Source organism: Ptychodera flava, chromosome 3, assembly GCF_041260155.1.
Source record: "Ptychodera flava strain L36383 chromosome 3, AS_Pfla_20210202, whole genome shotgun sequence".
NCBI lineage: Eukaryota > Metazoa > Hemichordata > Enteropneusta > Ptychoderidae > Ptychodera > Ptychodera flava.
The window spans coordinates 31,632,571-31,647,818 of record NC_091930.1 but is presented as its reverse complement, the minus strand read 5'-3'; the positions used below and the strand labels follow the sequence as shown (position 1 = coordinate 31,647,818).

The window sequence follows — 15,248 nt, the reverse complement described above, 5'->3', positions numbered from 1 at the left end:
TAAATATTATATCGCATTTATTTAAATTGGGTACCCGTGTGGATTATGCACATTATGGGGTTATGGCCCTACGTGGCAGCACCACATCGTCAATTTTCTTGAAGCAGAGATAATAAGCTTTCAAATGACGTATGATATGGACGTATGTAAGGTGGGTACATTAAACGTTTTATGGATTCGCCGCTCGCCTATACCTTATACACAGAAGAACAGAATTAGACATCCTAACATCCCCAATGAAGGAACAAACTTCAAATGGGACAACATAGGAATACAGACAATCTATTAATTATTCCACATAATTTATCCTCTGAAGACAATTTGAGGCGACTGATAGGCTTTAAGGAAAGTAAAAACGGCGTTAAAGGATCGTAGTGTTATACAGTTTCCTCCACTCCGAGTAGAGACTGCACTGACATTCAGATTACAGCCGTGTCTCGCCATGGCTAAACACTTCTGTACACAAAACAGGGAAACGTAAAATACGCTTTCAAATATACGAAAACACACTAAACACAAAAAATTAAGATATGAATGTGTGGTGTTGCTTGCCTTATTACATAGATAAATATTTAAGGGCTATTTCCTCAATTGCAACCACAAAGTAGATTTATTACATGTATGGTTGACAAATATTACATTTATGGGTGATTTTTTTACTACATTATGATTACCATTTATTACAATTGGTGGTTGGTGTTTTTATTACTTTTATGGTTGATTTTTGTTACATTTATGGGCGATATTACATTTATATGTGCATTTTATTACAACTATGGTTGATGTTACATTTATGGAGATTATTACATTTATGGAGATTACATACCCGACTTAATTCATGGGCGCCGCAATATTTTTGAGTGCTCGTTAGTAAACAAATAAGAAACGTGCAAAGTATTATTTTATAACATGCCACTAATAAAATTTATATCTTTTATTAGCAATTAAGTATTGTTATCCACCTTTGTTACTGATAGAAAATATCTTTATTATCACGCCTAAAAATAAAAAGAGAGAGAGAGAGAGAGGAGAGAGAGAGGAGAGAGAGAGAGAGAGAGAGAGAGAGAGAGAGAGAGAGTTGAGAGAGAGAGAGAGAAAGCTGTGGTGCATATGAACGAGGACATACGCAAAGAACGCTGAAAGTGAATTCTAGAAAAATGCCCCTGTGTCATCAATAACTAGATGCAAAATTTGCCAGTTTTTAGATCGGACGCTGGTTTTCAACTTGCAAGTAGAAGTTGTGCAGTGCAGTTATTATTGCAACGATAATGATGGCACAATCGTAACAGCTATTGCTTTCCTACATTTTCCAAGATAACATTCCATTTTGTATTAAAAGGATCCTAAGGCTTCTGAAAAATACATGTTTGTTATCAAAGTTCACAATTTTTCACTAGAGAAATACATTACATAATATCTATTTATATTCCGAATTCAAAATGACCTCCATCCCTATGCTATATCTACGGATCAGTAAAATACAATTATTTACTTTCACAAAGCAAGTTGATTAGTCTTTTCCTCCGAGCCCTATAAGTAATACTCAAATACCATCGTAAATATTTGAGAGTCCGAATATCTGTTCCCAGTGCGCATTCTAGTATCTTAAACTTTGATATTCACTTGATGATATGGGCTGTAATGATGCATATTCCATTTGCTCTGTATCGTTAGGGTGGGACTGGTTCTGCTGCCCAGGGCCACTAAATCGAGGTTGGGATCCACTTCATCATACGTTTGAGGAGCTGCCTGAACAAATAAAATCATATAACAGGTATTATTTCGCGAAATCATATGTCATGAATGGACAGTGTTGATTTGAAACACAGGTTACTGTCACAAGCTGGGATAATGTTGAAATAAATGTCAGATATAGTAAAAGACACTGATGAATTAAATTTTCGGACATCAAAAGACCATTGCAATATTTTTCGCATTTCTTTTCACGTTGGCGTTTCGTTAATGCCATAAAATTCTCAAAGAAGCACAAGTTGTTATAGCAGCCAACTTGGAGGCCATCTTTATTATCAATGTTTTTTTCGAATATCTTAATGAATATTTACAGATCCGCTGACCAAAGACACTACATTAACACATGAAACGTAACTTAGGCCGCGTTCAAAAACAATGGTGAGGGGAGGGGGGCTGTAGGAATCGCGATTGAAATCTTATTTTTTTCAGATCCACCTCAATATCCTCAAAAGTTTTCAAGTCCCCCCTCAATACCCTCAACAATTTTCAATTCCCCGCTAAATTACCATATAGCCGTATATTTATTAGGAATGCACGCAGATCAAAAATTAACATGTAATGTGTTGTTCTGCATGCAGATGTTCAACACTACCTCTTACCAGCAGGTTGTAAGCAATAAACATACGGCAAGTTCTTAAATTGATTCATTTTTAAATGCATCAGTGGAACGTTTGGATTCTCAGTCTAAGCCGACTTGAGTTTATCCAACTCTGGCCTGTTCAATGGCGCCAGCTGAAAAGCACACTAAATGACAATCATGAGAGAGTATGGAAATTGACTATTCCTACTACGTTTCCAACATTTTGAAAAAAATGAGCATAGTGACCTACCGAGGTTTTTATTAAAAGTACAAGACATATACAACTAAGATGCCACTTATGTTTTACAAATTTGACAATACTGGAGGTTAAATATTCCATGAAATTAATGTTTAAATCTCAGAAATTTTGATCGTGATAATGGTAAATTTGATAAAAATAAATGATTCCATTTAGTCACACATTTTTCCATTTAAATTAGAGTCTTTGCTGTTCAAAGTTTTACTTTGGTGTTATTGGTACAATGAGATGTGAAAATTTCACTCACTGCTTTAACTTGAAATGAATGGTTTTCTATATTGATTTTAAGGGATTTTAGAAAAACTGACTTTTCATCATACATTGTATAAGATCAAGTATGGTAACCCCATCTTTTTTCTCTAATATTTGATTGTTCTCATATGCCGGAATTCAAAAATCCATAGCAACAGTTAGTCCCCTAGTCTTCTATGTGTTGCTCTCTGGCTGGATCTTGTGTACAAGTAGATTTTATGTTTCGCTGTCAATTGAGTGTCCAATGACCAAGAACCCTTCTTAAACTACATCAGAGTCAGCGCTACATATGTCACTGTCACTGCCAGTATGTAGTAGCAGGGCAGTAGTTGTATTAACTTTTTATTTTGACAATATTTTTGTTCAGTTTATACAATTGCGTTCTTGTTCTACTCCCTACAGCATGTTGAGCTGTCTAATATTCAGCTTGCCGACATAGCCTATGTGTAACATGCATTTTTATCATTCAATTATCACCAATATTTAGACAAACGGGCTTTGTTGACAAACTGAATATTGTGTTTTTCAGCATGCTGTAGAGAGACACCAAGAAACTGTGTTTGATACATTGCATAGAAATATTGAAAAATTATCAACAGTTGCAGCTCCTGCCCCATTACAAGGCCAACTTGTTTACGAAATTAAATGGCATTCATACATTTTAGACTTTTCGAGATTAAAGACATAAAATGTGGCAAAACGGTTCTAGATTGTGTTTAATTATTACTAACATTAGAACCATTTGACGACATCAAAATGTTTGGGATCAAAATATTTTCAGATCCCCCTATAGGCAGAGCAAAACTTTCAATTCCCCCCTCGACTACCCTAAAAATTTTCGAATCCCCCCTTAATTCCTCCACCCCCCCCCTCACCATTTTATTTGAACGCGGCCTTAACATTACAAGTTGGACCAAAATATGCACTATAATATGGCTTTGAAGATACAGCATCCTTAAAGAAGCATTGCATGTACAATTGTGGGTAGTATTCACTTGTGTTCCGGACAATGCATGACATTCATCTATCACGTTTTATTTCATTCCACCGATTGAACCACTATACGATTTGTAGACTATAATAAATGCGATAACTCACTTTCGTCCTTGGACTTGACGTTATATTGCTTCCATCAATGGCAACATGTTGAGGTGAATTACCGGGAGGTTCTGGTGATGTAAATGATATAATTCGCAATTAATTGATGTTATTGTCAATTTGTATGCAGGCTGAAGTTAAACACGGCCAAAGATAATAATCGTTATTCCTTCATGTCTGAAAAATGGCAACCTAAACAAACGTATACGTAGCTGAACTGTTACATAAAAAGTCTGTATCCAATATGCTTAAATTTACCACCTCGAAATACTTTCAAAAACGTAAAGCCGTAAAATGACTAGGTGATCTTTTGAAAAAAAAGAATGCCATGCTGGTGTCGTAGATGCATAAATTTTTGTCACCAAATTTGCATAAATCGCAGAGCATGAAACTTTGAAAGCCACCCCTAAGATATATCTCACGTCAATATCATCAACAAACAAAAGAATATATCATCATTGATTTTACCCTCGGACATGTTATGCTCCGGCTAAGGCATAAAAAAACAAAGCATAAACGTGTGGATCACCCAATCTTTTTCTGCGAAGTAGTGTAGGTGGACAATGACCTTGAGGATACGAAAAATATGGCCGTGTAGGGGGCAGCGGAAATAACAAGCCAAGTAAAGTTTTATCGAAGAGAATCGTAGGTATCCCGGCCCAATTAAGAGAATAATTAATCATATAGCAATGTCAATAATATGAAGTATAAATATCAAAGTCACTAATTGTAACTGCCTATGGATAATAACTAATATTTGACGCAATTTTATACATTTGATAACTAAAAAGTAAAAAGAAAAGTGCGATTTAGCCTACTGTCAAAGCTTCTAATTGAGAGGGAATAGCAATCATCGCCCGTTTCGTATACAAATATGTACTTCAATCAAGATTTAACAATTTTTTTTCCATCATCACTGAGGTTTTCTATTTATCAATATATGTTTATACGAAAAGGCAGACCTGATCCGAGTTTTGCATATTGCATTTTTCTATCTGTTGTTTAATTATCATGTACAGTGTCAGTACGAGCCGATTAGCTACCATCAGACAGACTATGTGATCAAACAAAAATTATTCTCGCGTTTACACAACTGGTAATAGAGTCTTGGGCAGGAATGTAGAAGTGGTGTAGCCACAAAGTGATGATATCAAAGATGTGTGTACGTGTGGAAATGAGGTCAAAGGCTACGTTGGAATTGGTGGCTTGGAAAATTTGTAGGAAATGATTGAAAAGTGAAAAAAACAACAACAACACAATTTTCACTCAATTCCCTCTTAATATCCTAACTCTATCCATGTCTTCTTTTTTCCATCCTGATATCATTGTGGACGGACAGATCATTAATATTACATTAGGATAGAATGTGTTATCATTAGTTCTACTTATTTTATACAACAACAAATACAGCTGCCGGCGCTCGAACCGAGCGTCTTCATCATCTGAAGCACTACGTATACCATGTACTTCATGAAAACAAGTTGCAAGCAGGGATGCAACATTATGTTGCACATAAGTAATGCTATGCAGGCACTGCTCGGTTTATACTCTTCACTTGTATTGACTTTAAATTGCTTTAGACGTTTCGGGTTCATTTTTATTAAATTTCGGCCTTGCATTTCGTTCTTTTCTAATTATTTTTCTGCATATTTTGCATTGCCGTGTTTGACAGGCTTATCATTTCTATATTTATTCATTTTTGTTCTTTCTGTGTTCAGCAGGTTTATTATCGGTTAATTATACTTTTTTATCATTCGTTGCATTTGCACAGGATATATTAAGGGAAATAAATACCAATATGATAAAAACCAAATAAATACCAAACTTGCCTTTCTCTTACCTACATGCCCTGTTCGCTTGAGACGTGACGGACTGCGCACTGTCTGTGTGTGTGTGCGTGTATGTGTGTGTTTAAGTGCGTGCGTAGTAAGATGCGCCTTCTTTCCGTGAACTCCTGCTTCCTGCTGTGACCTGAATATTTTGCAGGATTAGCGAGTCTGATTCCCCTTCAACGGATTCAGGTCATGCGCGGAAGCATGAAGGAGCGTGCATTTTACTACGGATATTCACGTCTCAAGCGAGAAGGGCGAATAGTTACAGAAAGGCAGACAGAAAAAAAAACAAAAAACTTGTAGACAACGAAACTTATTTAGTTTTTATCCTATAAGTATTTTATTGTCCCTGAATATATTCCTGTGTTTGAACCAATGCTGATATGTGATGTTTGGTCTGCAGAAGAAGTAATGCAAATTGAATGAATATAGTCTTTTGTTTGTCATTATATTAATTGTTCTTTGCCTTTAAATGTACCCTGACGTCTGTTACGGAACAGTGTGTTGTGTTTGGCAACTGCTACATTGGAAAGGATTCAATATAGCCGTTGCGGTCGGGGTTAGTTTTTACATAAAACAAATATGATTAATGAAATGTTAGATAGATGATAGTGAACACGGAGTGAGACGGAATTATTGCAGCAGAGAGGTGATTCCTTGCCCTGAATCTAAAAGATGTGCGTTAGTCTTCATTTGCTTGATTTTGTGTCGTGTGAAGCACAGTGGGACCAGGAATTGGGGTTAGCTGACCAAATTGTCGGAAATACGCTCGCTCCGCTCAGACAATTTGATCAGCTGACCCCAATTCCTATCCGACACGAAAACTAAGCAGTCTAAATTGTGACAGTGATCGGAAGAAAGCAGAAATTCATTTTAATTCAACGTCATTAGTTAGTCAGTGCTCCAATTACAGACCGTCTGTGACCTGTTCATCGCTTTCTGTCTATACTCTTCAACTTCTTTAACCAATCTATATGTTTTTTCGTGAAAAGATCTGATAGACTTAACAAATGAGCCGATAGACAGGCATAGACATGAAAGAAGTTTACATATTCATTTTAGTGCATGAAATAAATATGAACTGTTTATTGTGACAGCATAATGTGATATTAACACAGGAAACTTCAGTTCTAGGAGGAATTTTTTTCCTGTTGTTATCAATGTGCTTATCGTCAAACGCTTAAAAGTTTCGTTGCAAGATTTCATCATGTATGTGAGAAAGTATACATGTCTTTTGACTGTATGGAGAGTTTGCCTATGGTTATTTCTTTATGCGTCCAGAATTTAACGAGGGTCTCGCTTTTCCATATCTTATTTGTTATAACGTATACAGCTTCAAGAAGAAGAGTTTCTGGGATGATACCACCATTTTTTATGTTACAATCTTTTCCGACAATTCATTCGGCGTTGAACCCCAATTTATGCAATTTAAAAGTTTTGCATTTTGCATTGCCTGTAGAAATGAATATTAATGCCACTAAATTAAAACGTGCCTCTTGAGAAACAAAAACGACATTTACGTACCTACAAATCGAGTGATATCGATCTCTTCTGATAAAGCTTTTGGTTCTTGTTTGTCAGTCAAAGTACTTGCGGTTATTTCAGCATATGCACTGATGTCTTGTCTTTGAAGAAATGTTGATCTGAATTAGTTAATTATTTTATCATTATAGTCAATAAAATACAACAGTAGATATTACTAACAATTATTATTTCAAAATAAATCACTTGACTTACCCCGCATTGGCATAGTCTGCAACAGAAATAAAACACACAAAAACCAGTTTTAAGTTCTTTTTACAACATATATCGACAAATAAATGTTCTAAAATTGGTTGCTGGTGCCAGTTCCTCTTTTTGACATAATAGTACGCTCATATCTTCGGATAAGGTAAATGTTACTGTGTAAAAACATTCTAGAGATTAAAGCTTTTGACACTTAGGGAAGCCGATCAAACGATAACGATTAGTTTCGTTGGACGCAGCGATATATTTATAGAGTATTTTGAAAAGTTCCCTTTTTTCTGTACAGAGTCAGAGATTAATGTCATAATATTTTACGGTATACATCTCTAAATGTCACATTTTTCTCTTCATTATACAGCATTTTTAAACATGAGCCTATGCAATCAGAAATATTTTCACATACAGTGAATATACTTCAGTATTTTTTTTTCAACTTACATTTACCAAGTTTCAGTCAGTCATCTTCATTCGAATGCACCGATAAATTGCTTGATCTATGAGGTCACATTTTTTCATATATTTTTCGGTGATGTAGAAACCACTTTACGTATTTCAACTGTGGTTGCTCTATTACTGATACAGAGTGATGTCCAATGTCTTTTTAGGCATCACATTGTAATGTCCTTCTTTACCTACCTGTGTTGCCGCTTTGAATTTTGACCGCACGTTTGTTGTAGTACAAAATTCCCAGAACAATTCCAACGATTAGAACCACAACGATGACGGTACATGTAACGCTGATGGCAATGATGTCTGAATTTGAGCCTGTGCAACGACAAAATACTCATAGGTAGTTAAGAGAAGATAAAAAGCATAGTACTGAACAATGCTACATGGATGTTTGGGTGCTTTCTTACCGAGCTATACAGGGACACAGATATATGTCATTGGTGATATCGGCTGGCCCGATAAAGCTATTTAATTCCCTCAAACATATCCTGACACATTTGGTTTTTAAGATTTTCAAGTTTGTATGGTTACCAGGTTGTAAAATAATCCTAATAACATCATTATAGTAATTGAAAACTTTGTAAGGGGGAATTCATACAATGCTGAAAAACATGAGTGCATTTCGGGAAATATTCCATAAGGAAACAAGTAAGGTAATGACTGATTTATGATATGGGAAAATTAAATCAAAATGCTCGTCAAAGACCTCATCATTGGAATATGACTTGAAGTGTGTCAACAAACAAATCCCTTCGACCGCAGCATTATCTTGATGCATAGGTTACATACCTATTTTGGATGGCGTCACTACTGTCACATGAAAATACATTAGTGAAAAATTTAAATCACTACGCCAAACTATTTTGTCATCTATCGACATTAAGATTTTAAAGAGAGATTGTTTTTCGCCATGCAAACCTCCTGAATGCCTGCATTGTAAGTTTTATTTTAAATATCTGAGCAAAGTACTATTTATAGCAGGAATATGGGGTCAGCTTCTTTTACAATCACTGACCCGTTATCTTACTCTAACAGCAGGGCAGTCAGGACGACAATGTTAAAGGTTGACAACTTGGCATGGATACAGTTTGCTTCGCTTCATTTACCCAATTGCTACTATCTACCTGATCCACAAACATGTTGCATGAAAGTGATCAACTTGAATGAGACAGCAAGATCGAGATAATTATTATCAAGACACGGATGTTTTCAAGTAGAATTTTCCGTCATAACAATATGAATATGTTAGTAGTCAGCAAACAACACTGAAGCACGTCGGCTGTTGAATCACTAAGGTTGTTCCTGCTGGGTAACAACACATTGTTTGTTCGAGAGGCCCCAACGGTAAAGCATGTCCGGTGTTCTATGTGATTCTTAAAGATGCAACTCAGGCGTTGAAACACTATCTGGACCAAATTTGTCTTGCCTGTGTTCACTATTTCAAGTCATTAATTCAAAGTTGCTAATGCAGGTCTCCTTTCGGGAGGAGTTTCTTGTGTTTTCTACAGATTGTTCTCCATTAACAGTAGGCTAGTGTTTCAAAGTCAGGGTGCATTTTCACACTTATTTAGCCTACCCAGGAAAGAGTCTATTCATCAGAGTAAGCTTGTCAACGTGAACAACCTAACAACAAGTTTGGCTTCATTAGTAAACGTGTCTTATTCAAAGATATTAAAAATGAGGTTGTGGGCCTCTCTTTGAACATTCTCAAAACAGGAAATCTAAACATGTACAGCAATAAGGGCTAATTACAGTACTTAACGGCAACATAAATTAACAGGTCTAGATACAGTTTATAAGTGGTCTCGAACCTATCAGGGTTTATTAGATAATAGCTGTATGTTAGGTCTTAGATATTTAAGAAATAATTCACACCCAGCGGTGGTTATAGCACGAGATTTTGACCAGTTGACGACATATACGCACGAGCGATATTGACTGCATAATTATATGAAGTGAACTCGTCAAAATCGAGTAGGATACCGCCGCTGGGTGTGCTTTATTGCTATTATATCATAACAGTACATTGAAATTCTTTCGTGGAACGTCAAAAACTGATATTTGCTAAAGCCGGGAGCTCGAGCTTATGCCAGCCGTGGTATATCGCAAATATACCATGGTTCTTTTTTCGTCTCAACCAATCAGATAATTGTATTTTGCGCCATAAATATACTGGTTTGAAAAAATGTCCATAATATCAAACATTAAAAGTATATTGGTGGCCCAAATACAGCGACCTGATTGGTCGAGACGTGAAAAGAACCGTGGGCGAACCGTGTATGTCAGTGATATACCACGACTGGCATACGCACGAGCTCTTAGCATGAACAACAATATTTTGTATGTTCCATGCCAGAAAATTAATCAACTGTTTGGATACTATGCATAAATCACACCAAGACGGCATACCACTCGGTTTTGACCAGTTCCCTTCTTGTATGCACTCACTATCGTTCGTGCATATATGTCGTGAACTGGTCAAAATTTCTTAGTATACCGACTCTTGGTCTGCTTTATTGATTAATTAGATACTAGCTATGTGAAATCGGTTTAATCAGGGAATAACGAATTGAGGAATTAACGATGAACGAATTTCCCTCCTTATTTGAACAAAGATGAATATCCCTTTTTGAAATAAAAATAATTTCAGTTTGTACATATAAGCAAGAATATCTCTTGATTTCTATTTTTAACGTAATGAAAGATGCCGCCATGTTCGGATTTTGACACTAAATAGGAAAATTTTTACAAACATATTTACGCGTCCTATAGTCAGTCATTTCATTTAATTTTGTATGTGCAATTTCAATGTTGATTCTAGCATAACTCATATGACTATGATAAAGACAAGAACACGTACAGCGTGGTGACAAGTACAGCGATAATAAATCACCGTGTTTCACTGTCCTGAAGGAAAAAAAGCATCTAAAATATAGTAATTAAATGTTAAACTTTAAGCATTAAACAAGATACAGAGGAAGACAGAAGACTGACTGACTGATGACTGACAAACAGACAGACACAGATAGATAGGCAGACAGACAGATAGACAGACAGACAAATAAACATACAGACTGTTCAAAGTAGACATAAAAGTAGATCAAATAAACAAAGGGGGCGACTCTGGCTATTGGAAAAAAAGAGACAGGGACTGACATAAATTCCTGTTTCAAACCTGGTCATCGAATATAAATTGTCTCTTTCTTTTCCTTATCATGCATCAAAGGAGATTTACTGTCGTTGTTCAATTGAATTTAGGGGGTTTTTTTGCCAATAGATCAATTGTATTTGTTCAGTTGAACAAGTTTTACGTTTGACGTTACAATGTGTGTTGCCGTTGAGCTGTAGGGCCGGGGACTGTACAAAGCTCAACTGTCGACGAATCGTATCACATACCTAGTGCTTGCAGACCACTAGAGATGGGAGTCGATCGGGTCTGCTGCCCCTTTAGGTTAAAGGGTGTAATAAAAGCTTTCAGGTCACCAAATTTCGACTTAAATATATTTCAATGACAAACGTTATTGCACAATTTCGGCTTGAATTTTCTTTAGAAATGAAAACTCATGACTGTTTCGATTCAAAAGATTGATCCGTTTATGTAACGAAAATGCTTGTCGATGCCATTGACATTGGATAAGGGCTCTTTTTATCCGTCCTGTTATACTTCAAACTGGACGCGATTGGGACTACTCTATGAGATGATGTGAGCAAAATGAGAGAGTAATTGTCTGATCGTATGGAACCTACCCTTTTGGATGACGGTCATAAATGGTAGTCGCTAGGTCTTACCAAATTGTAAGCTTCACATGTGTAGATACCGAAGGAGTCACTGCCCATCGTAAGCGTCAGCGTACTTGTGACTTCACCAGCCACGATATTATGTATTTTGATGTGTTGTCGTTATCACTAGAGAGAGTTTCGTTTTTATTGTTGAACCATCGAATCGTTGGGCTTGGATTTCCCTCGGCTGTACATTCAATGTTTATGTCATCGCCTACACTCGCTCGTACATGCGGTATTCTTCAGAGGAGATACGAGCCGAGTCTGAAAAAAATATTATATATATTTCAGTGTGTTTACTGTAAAAATGTGTGTTGCATTTTGCCTCACACTTAATAAATAAGTTTGTCTTTCTATGTGATAACTTACAAGCTTACAACGCATTGCTCATGTTATCCTAAAGTTGGTAGAAGAAGGTTGCATTCCAATTTCGTTTTCGAGAACATCACGCAAATCAGACTTGATAATTTTGATTTCAGCTTGCAGCATGTGATCAAAGAAGAATAGTCTGACAAATAGCATTATCAGTAAATCTCGGTGAGTTAGAACAACAGCAAGAGGCGAACAGACAAAGCCGTACAAATCTCAATAGAAAACCTCTTCTTTAAACCAACGGTAAACAATGACATGTAACAAATCTTCATTATTTCCCTCTCCCCACGACTAAAACTAAGGAACCTAAAAACTGTCGTGGAATCTGATACTAGGGTACTTACAAAGGACTTCAATTTCATGTGCGGCTTTAGAAAGGTTTTCTTGCAGGTCATAAAATTTTGTCATGGCGTTGCACTGGTAACTTCCACCTTGTGCTCTAGAAATGGTGGTGAGGTTATGATACATTATCAACTCATTTGACTCAGCGATGACTTCACCTTTAAATATTAAATTGATTTTGTAAGGGTTCGGGTTCCCATTGGTGGCCTGACAGTAGATCGTGACGTCACTGCCTTCGGTAATGTTTTGTAATGGAGTGGTTGAAATTCTGATGTCTGCCACATCTTAAAAAAAAGAATAATCGTAACAGCAAATTAGAGTCGTGTATCAGGAAAAGGTAGCTCAAACAGTTGCACTTTCGATTCATCTTCAACCCTACACTCGAATAGTCACATATATGTATTTCACATGTTACGATATATGTTGAAGACATGGCGGGCCTCTGAATTAGGATTGCAATTGTAAACAGAAGAATGTGTCATTTTCTTTCTACGCGCTTTTATCAAGTCCTGGTGAAAGAACGCGTTTTTACTTTGATTTATATTTTAATCAATCATCCACGAGGCATTGCCCAATTGCAGGATGAGGTACTCATTTAACAACGCCAAATATAGCTGTGAGCAGTAAAATGCCTAGAATTTTGAACGCTCCATGTGAATCCGTTACTCTGGCTTAATAGGTCATGCCTCCTGCAATTAGATCGTAGGAGGCATAAAAACTTAGTAAAAATAATTACTTTGCTCTTGAAGTTATGTTGTGTTATTGTTCGTAACGCTCAGCTTGGCATAGAGCGTTTAATTTCAACGATGACTCCTCTCTCTCTCTCTCTCTCTCTCTCTCTCTCTCTCTCTCTCTCTCTCTCTCTCTCTCTCTCTCTCTCTCTCTCTCTCCGTGTGGTGGTGTGTGTCCCGGCTAGACCCCATCCCCTCAGCATAGCACTGGTCTGGCGCTTTTTCTGTAAGTAAGCCTATGTAGGATTTTAGGTGGGATGACCCTGCTATCTTTGTAATTCGTGTTTGTTAACATAATTCGATTAACACGATTGGAACCAATTTGGGATAATTGGATGATGAAGTAATGTCGAATCAATCTTCAAATGTAACCTCATCTACTTTTTTTCTTTGCCAGTTACACACTTGTTTTTTATGAGTAATTTGTAATATCTCAACATTCAGCTATACGGTACCTAGCACTTTTGAGAATTTGAAAAATATGAAAATCTAATTATCCCAAATTAGTTCCAATAGTTTTCATTGCCTAACTGGGAAAAAGAGCAGATATCAAAGTTTGTATTCGGCAATACATGAATATGAATGAAAACTACAGCCTGGTAGAAGGGCTAAAGCGAGACACACGAAAGAAGATACTGGGTAATACTACGTGGCAATACCGAGGTCCTCAAATCTCATATTTCAAAATGCATCATAAATAAACATGTCATACTTAAAAGATTATCCATAGTAAATCTTACACTGAACGTCCAGTGCGATCGACTTATTCCCGTATCCTGTCGAATTATCCCAAAATGTATTTGTGGCGATACACGTGATCCCTCGTTGTTCTCTTTTGACGTCAGAAACAGTGAGAGAAGAGCCAGTGTCGATTTCATATCCTGTTACATTTATCCAAGAAAAGCTAGGTTCTGGATTTGCGACTGCTGAACAATAGGCTATGTATTCTCTCCTTCGACAGCCCTGCCATCACTGTCGTCGGTGATTGTAGCAATAGGTTGGTCTGCAATAAAGGGAACCATTCAATTTATTCCATTTTTTTCAGTAAAAAAACAAACAACCGATAGTTCATCTTCCATGCTTTCCATAGCTAAATATCGTGTGTTAACGTTTAGTCCAGTTATACTGATCAAAGTATTAATATGCGTGCTTATTTCGATGCAAAATTGAGCGTAAAATCGATTTTCATCACGTCATGATATCAGAGTCGTTATCGTATTTGCTGAAAAAATATATGTGCGAAAAAAAAAACTGTGAAGATGTGAAAGAGCGGAATCTTCGTGTTCCTACTTGCTATCAAATGGCTACAGAGTAACGGTTCTCGAACAATGCGCCCTTCGATGAACTATACAGGTAGCTTTTTGTATGCCGTACTGACAATGAAAAGACGTGTGTCATACATTTCCGTTTATTGCAGTCAGATAGAAACTCATACAGGTCATAGGTCACAGCCGCTGCTTATGACTTTCAAACTCCAAATTATGAACATATCATTACGATATCGTTATTTGTGCGAAACTTGATTTCGAAGTGACATTAAGACAAGCACATTGGCAATTAGTTTTTTACCTAACAATGCCTAGTTTTCTTTTCTTTCTTTATTTGAGTTTTTCCTTAAGAGACAAAGTCGGCCATTTTTCATGAATTTTGTTTGATACGAGATACTACTTATATCTTTGACATGTTGAAAGATACTGAATGAATGGGTGACCATACATATATTCGACCCTGGTTTTAGACAAATTAAACGAAATCAGAGCGAAAATTAATCAATGGTCATGACCATTAATTCATTTTCGCGATGGTTTCATGTATCGTGTCCAAAACCGGGGTCGAATATATGCATGGCCACCTATTCATTTAGTATCTTTCAACATTTCAAATAATATAAGTAGTATCCGGTATCATACCAAATCATGAAAAAATGGCCGACTTTGTCCCGTTAAGACTGACTGAACCTTATGTTACGTTGGTAGGTTATCATAATGACGCATTATCTGTTCTCAGTCCCAAATCAAACCTTATGTCTCTGTGTTTGGACTTTTCTCGGAGTG

The 15,248-nt window shown here is 36.5% G+C and overlaps 1 protein-coding gene across 1 annotated transcript; it reads right to left on the bottom strand.

The window, feature by feature from the left end:
• Positions 1–1,605: 1,605 nt before the first annotated feature.
• On the bottom strand, positions 1,606–12,007 carry LOC139129201 (uncharacterized). Its single transcript, XM_070694839.1, has 6 exons — positions 11,717–12,007; positions 8,156–8,284; positions 7,511–7,526; positions 7,298–7,398; positions 3,942–4,012; positions 1,606–1,749 (listed from the first exon to the last, which is right to left on the bottom strand). Exons 1-6 carry the CDS (start codon positions 11,733–11,735, stop codon positions 1,606–1,608), a joined length of 480 nt encoding a protein of 159 aa, XP_070550940.1. The 5' UTR covers positions 11,736–12,007.
• Positions 12,008–15,248: the final 3,241 nt, after the last annotated feature.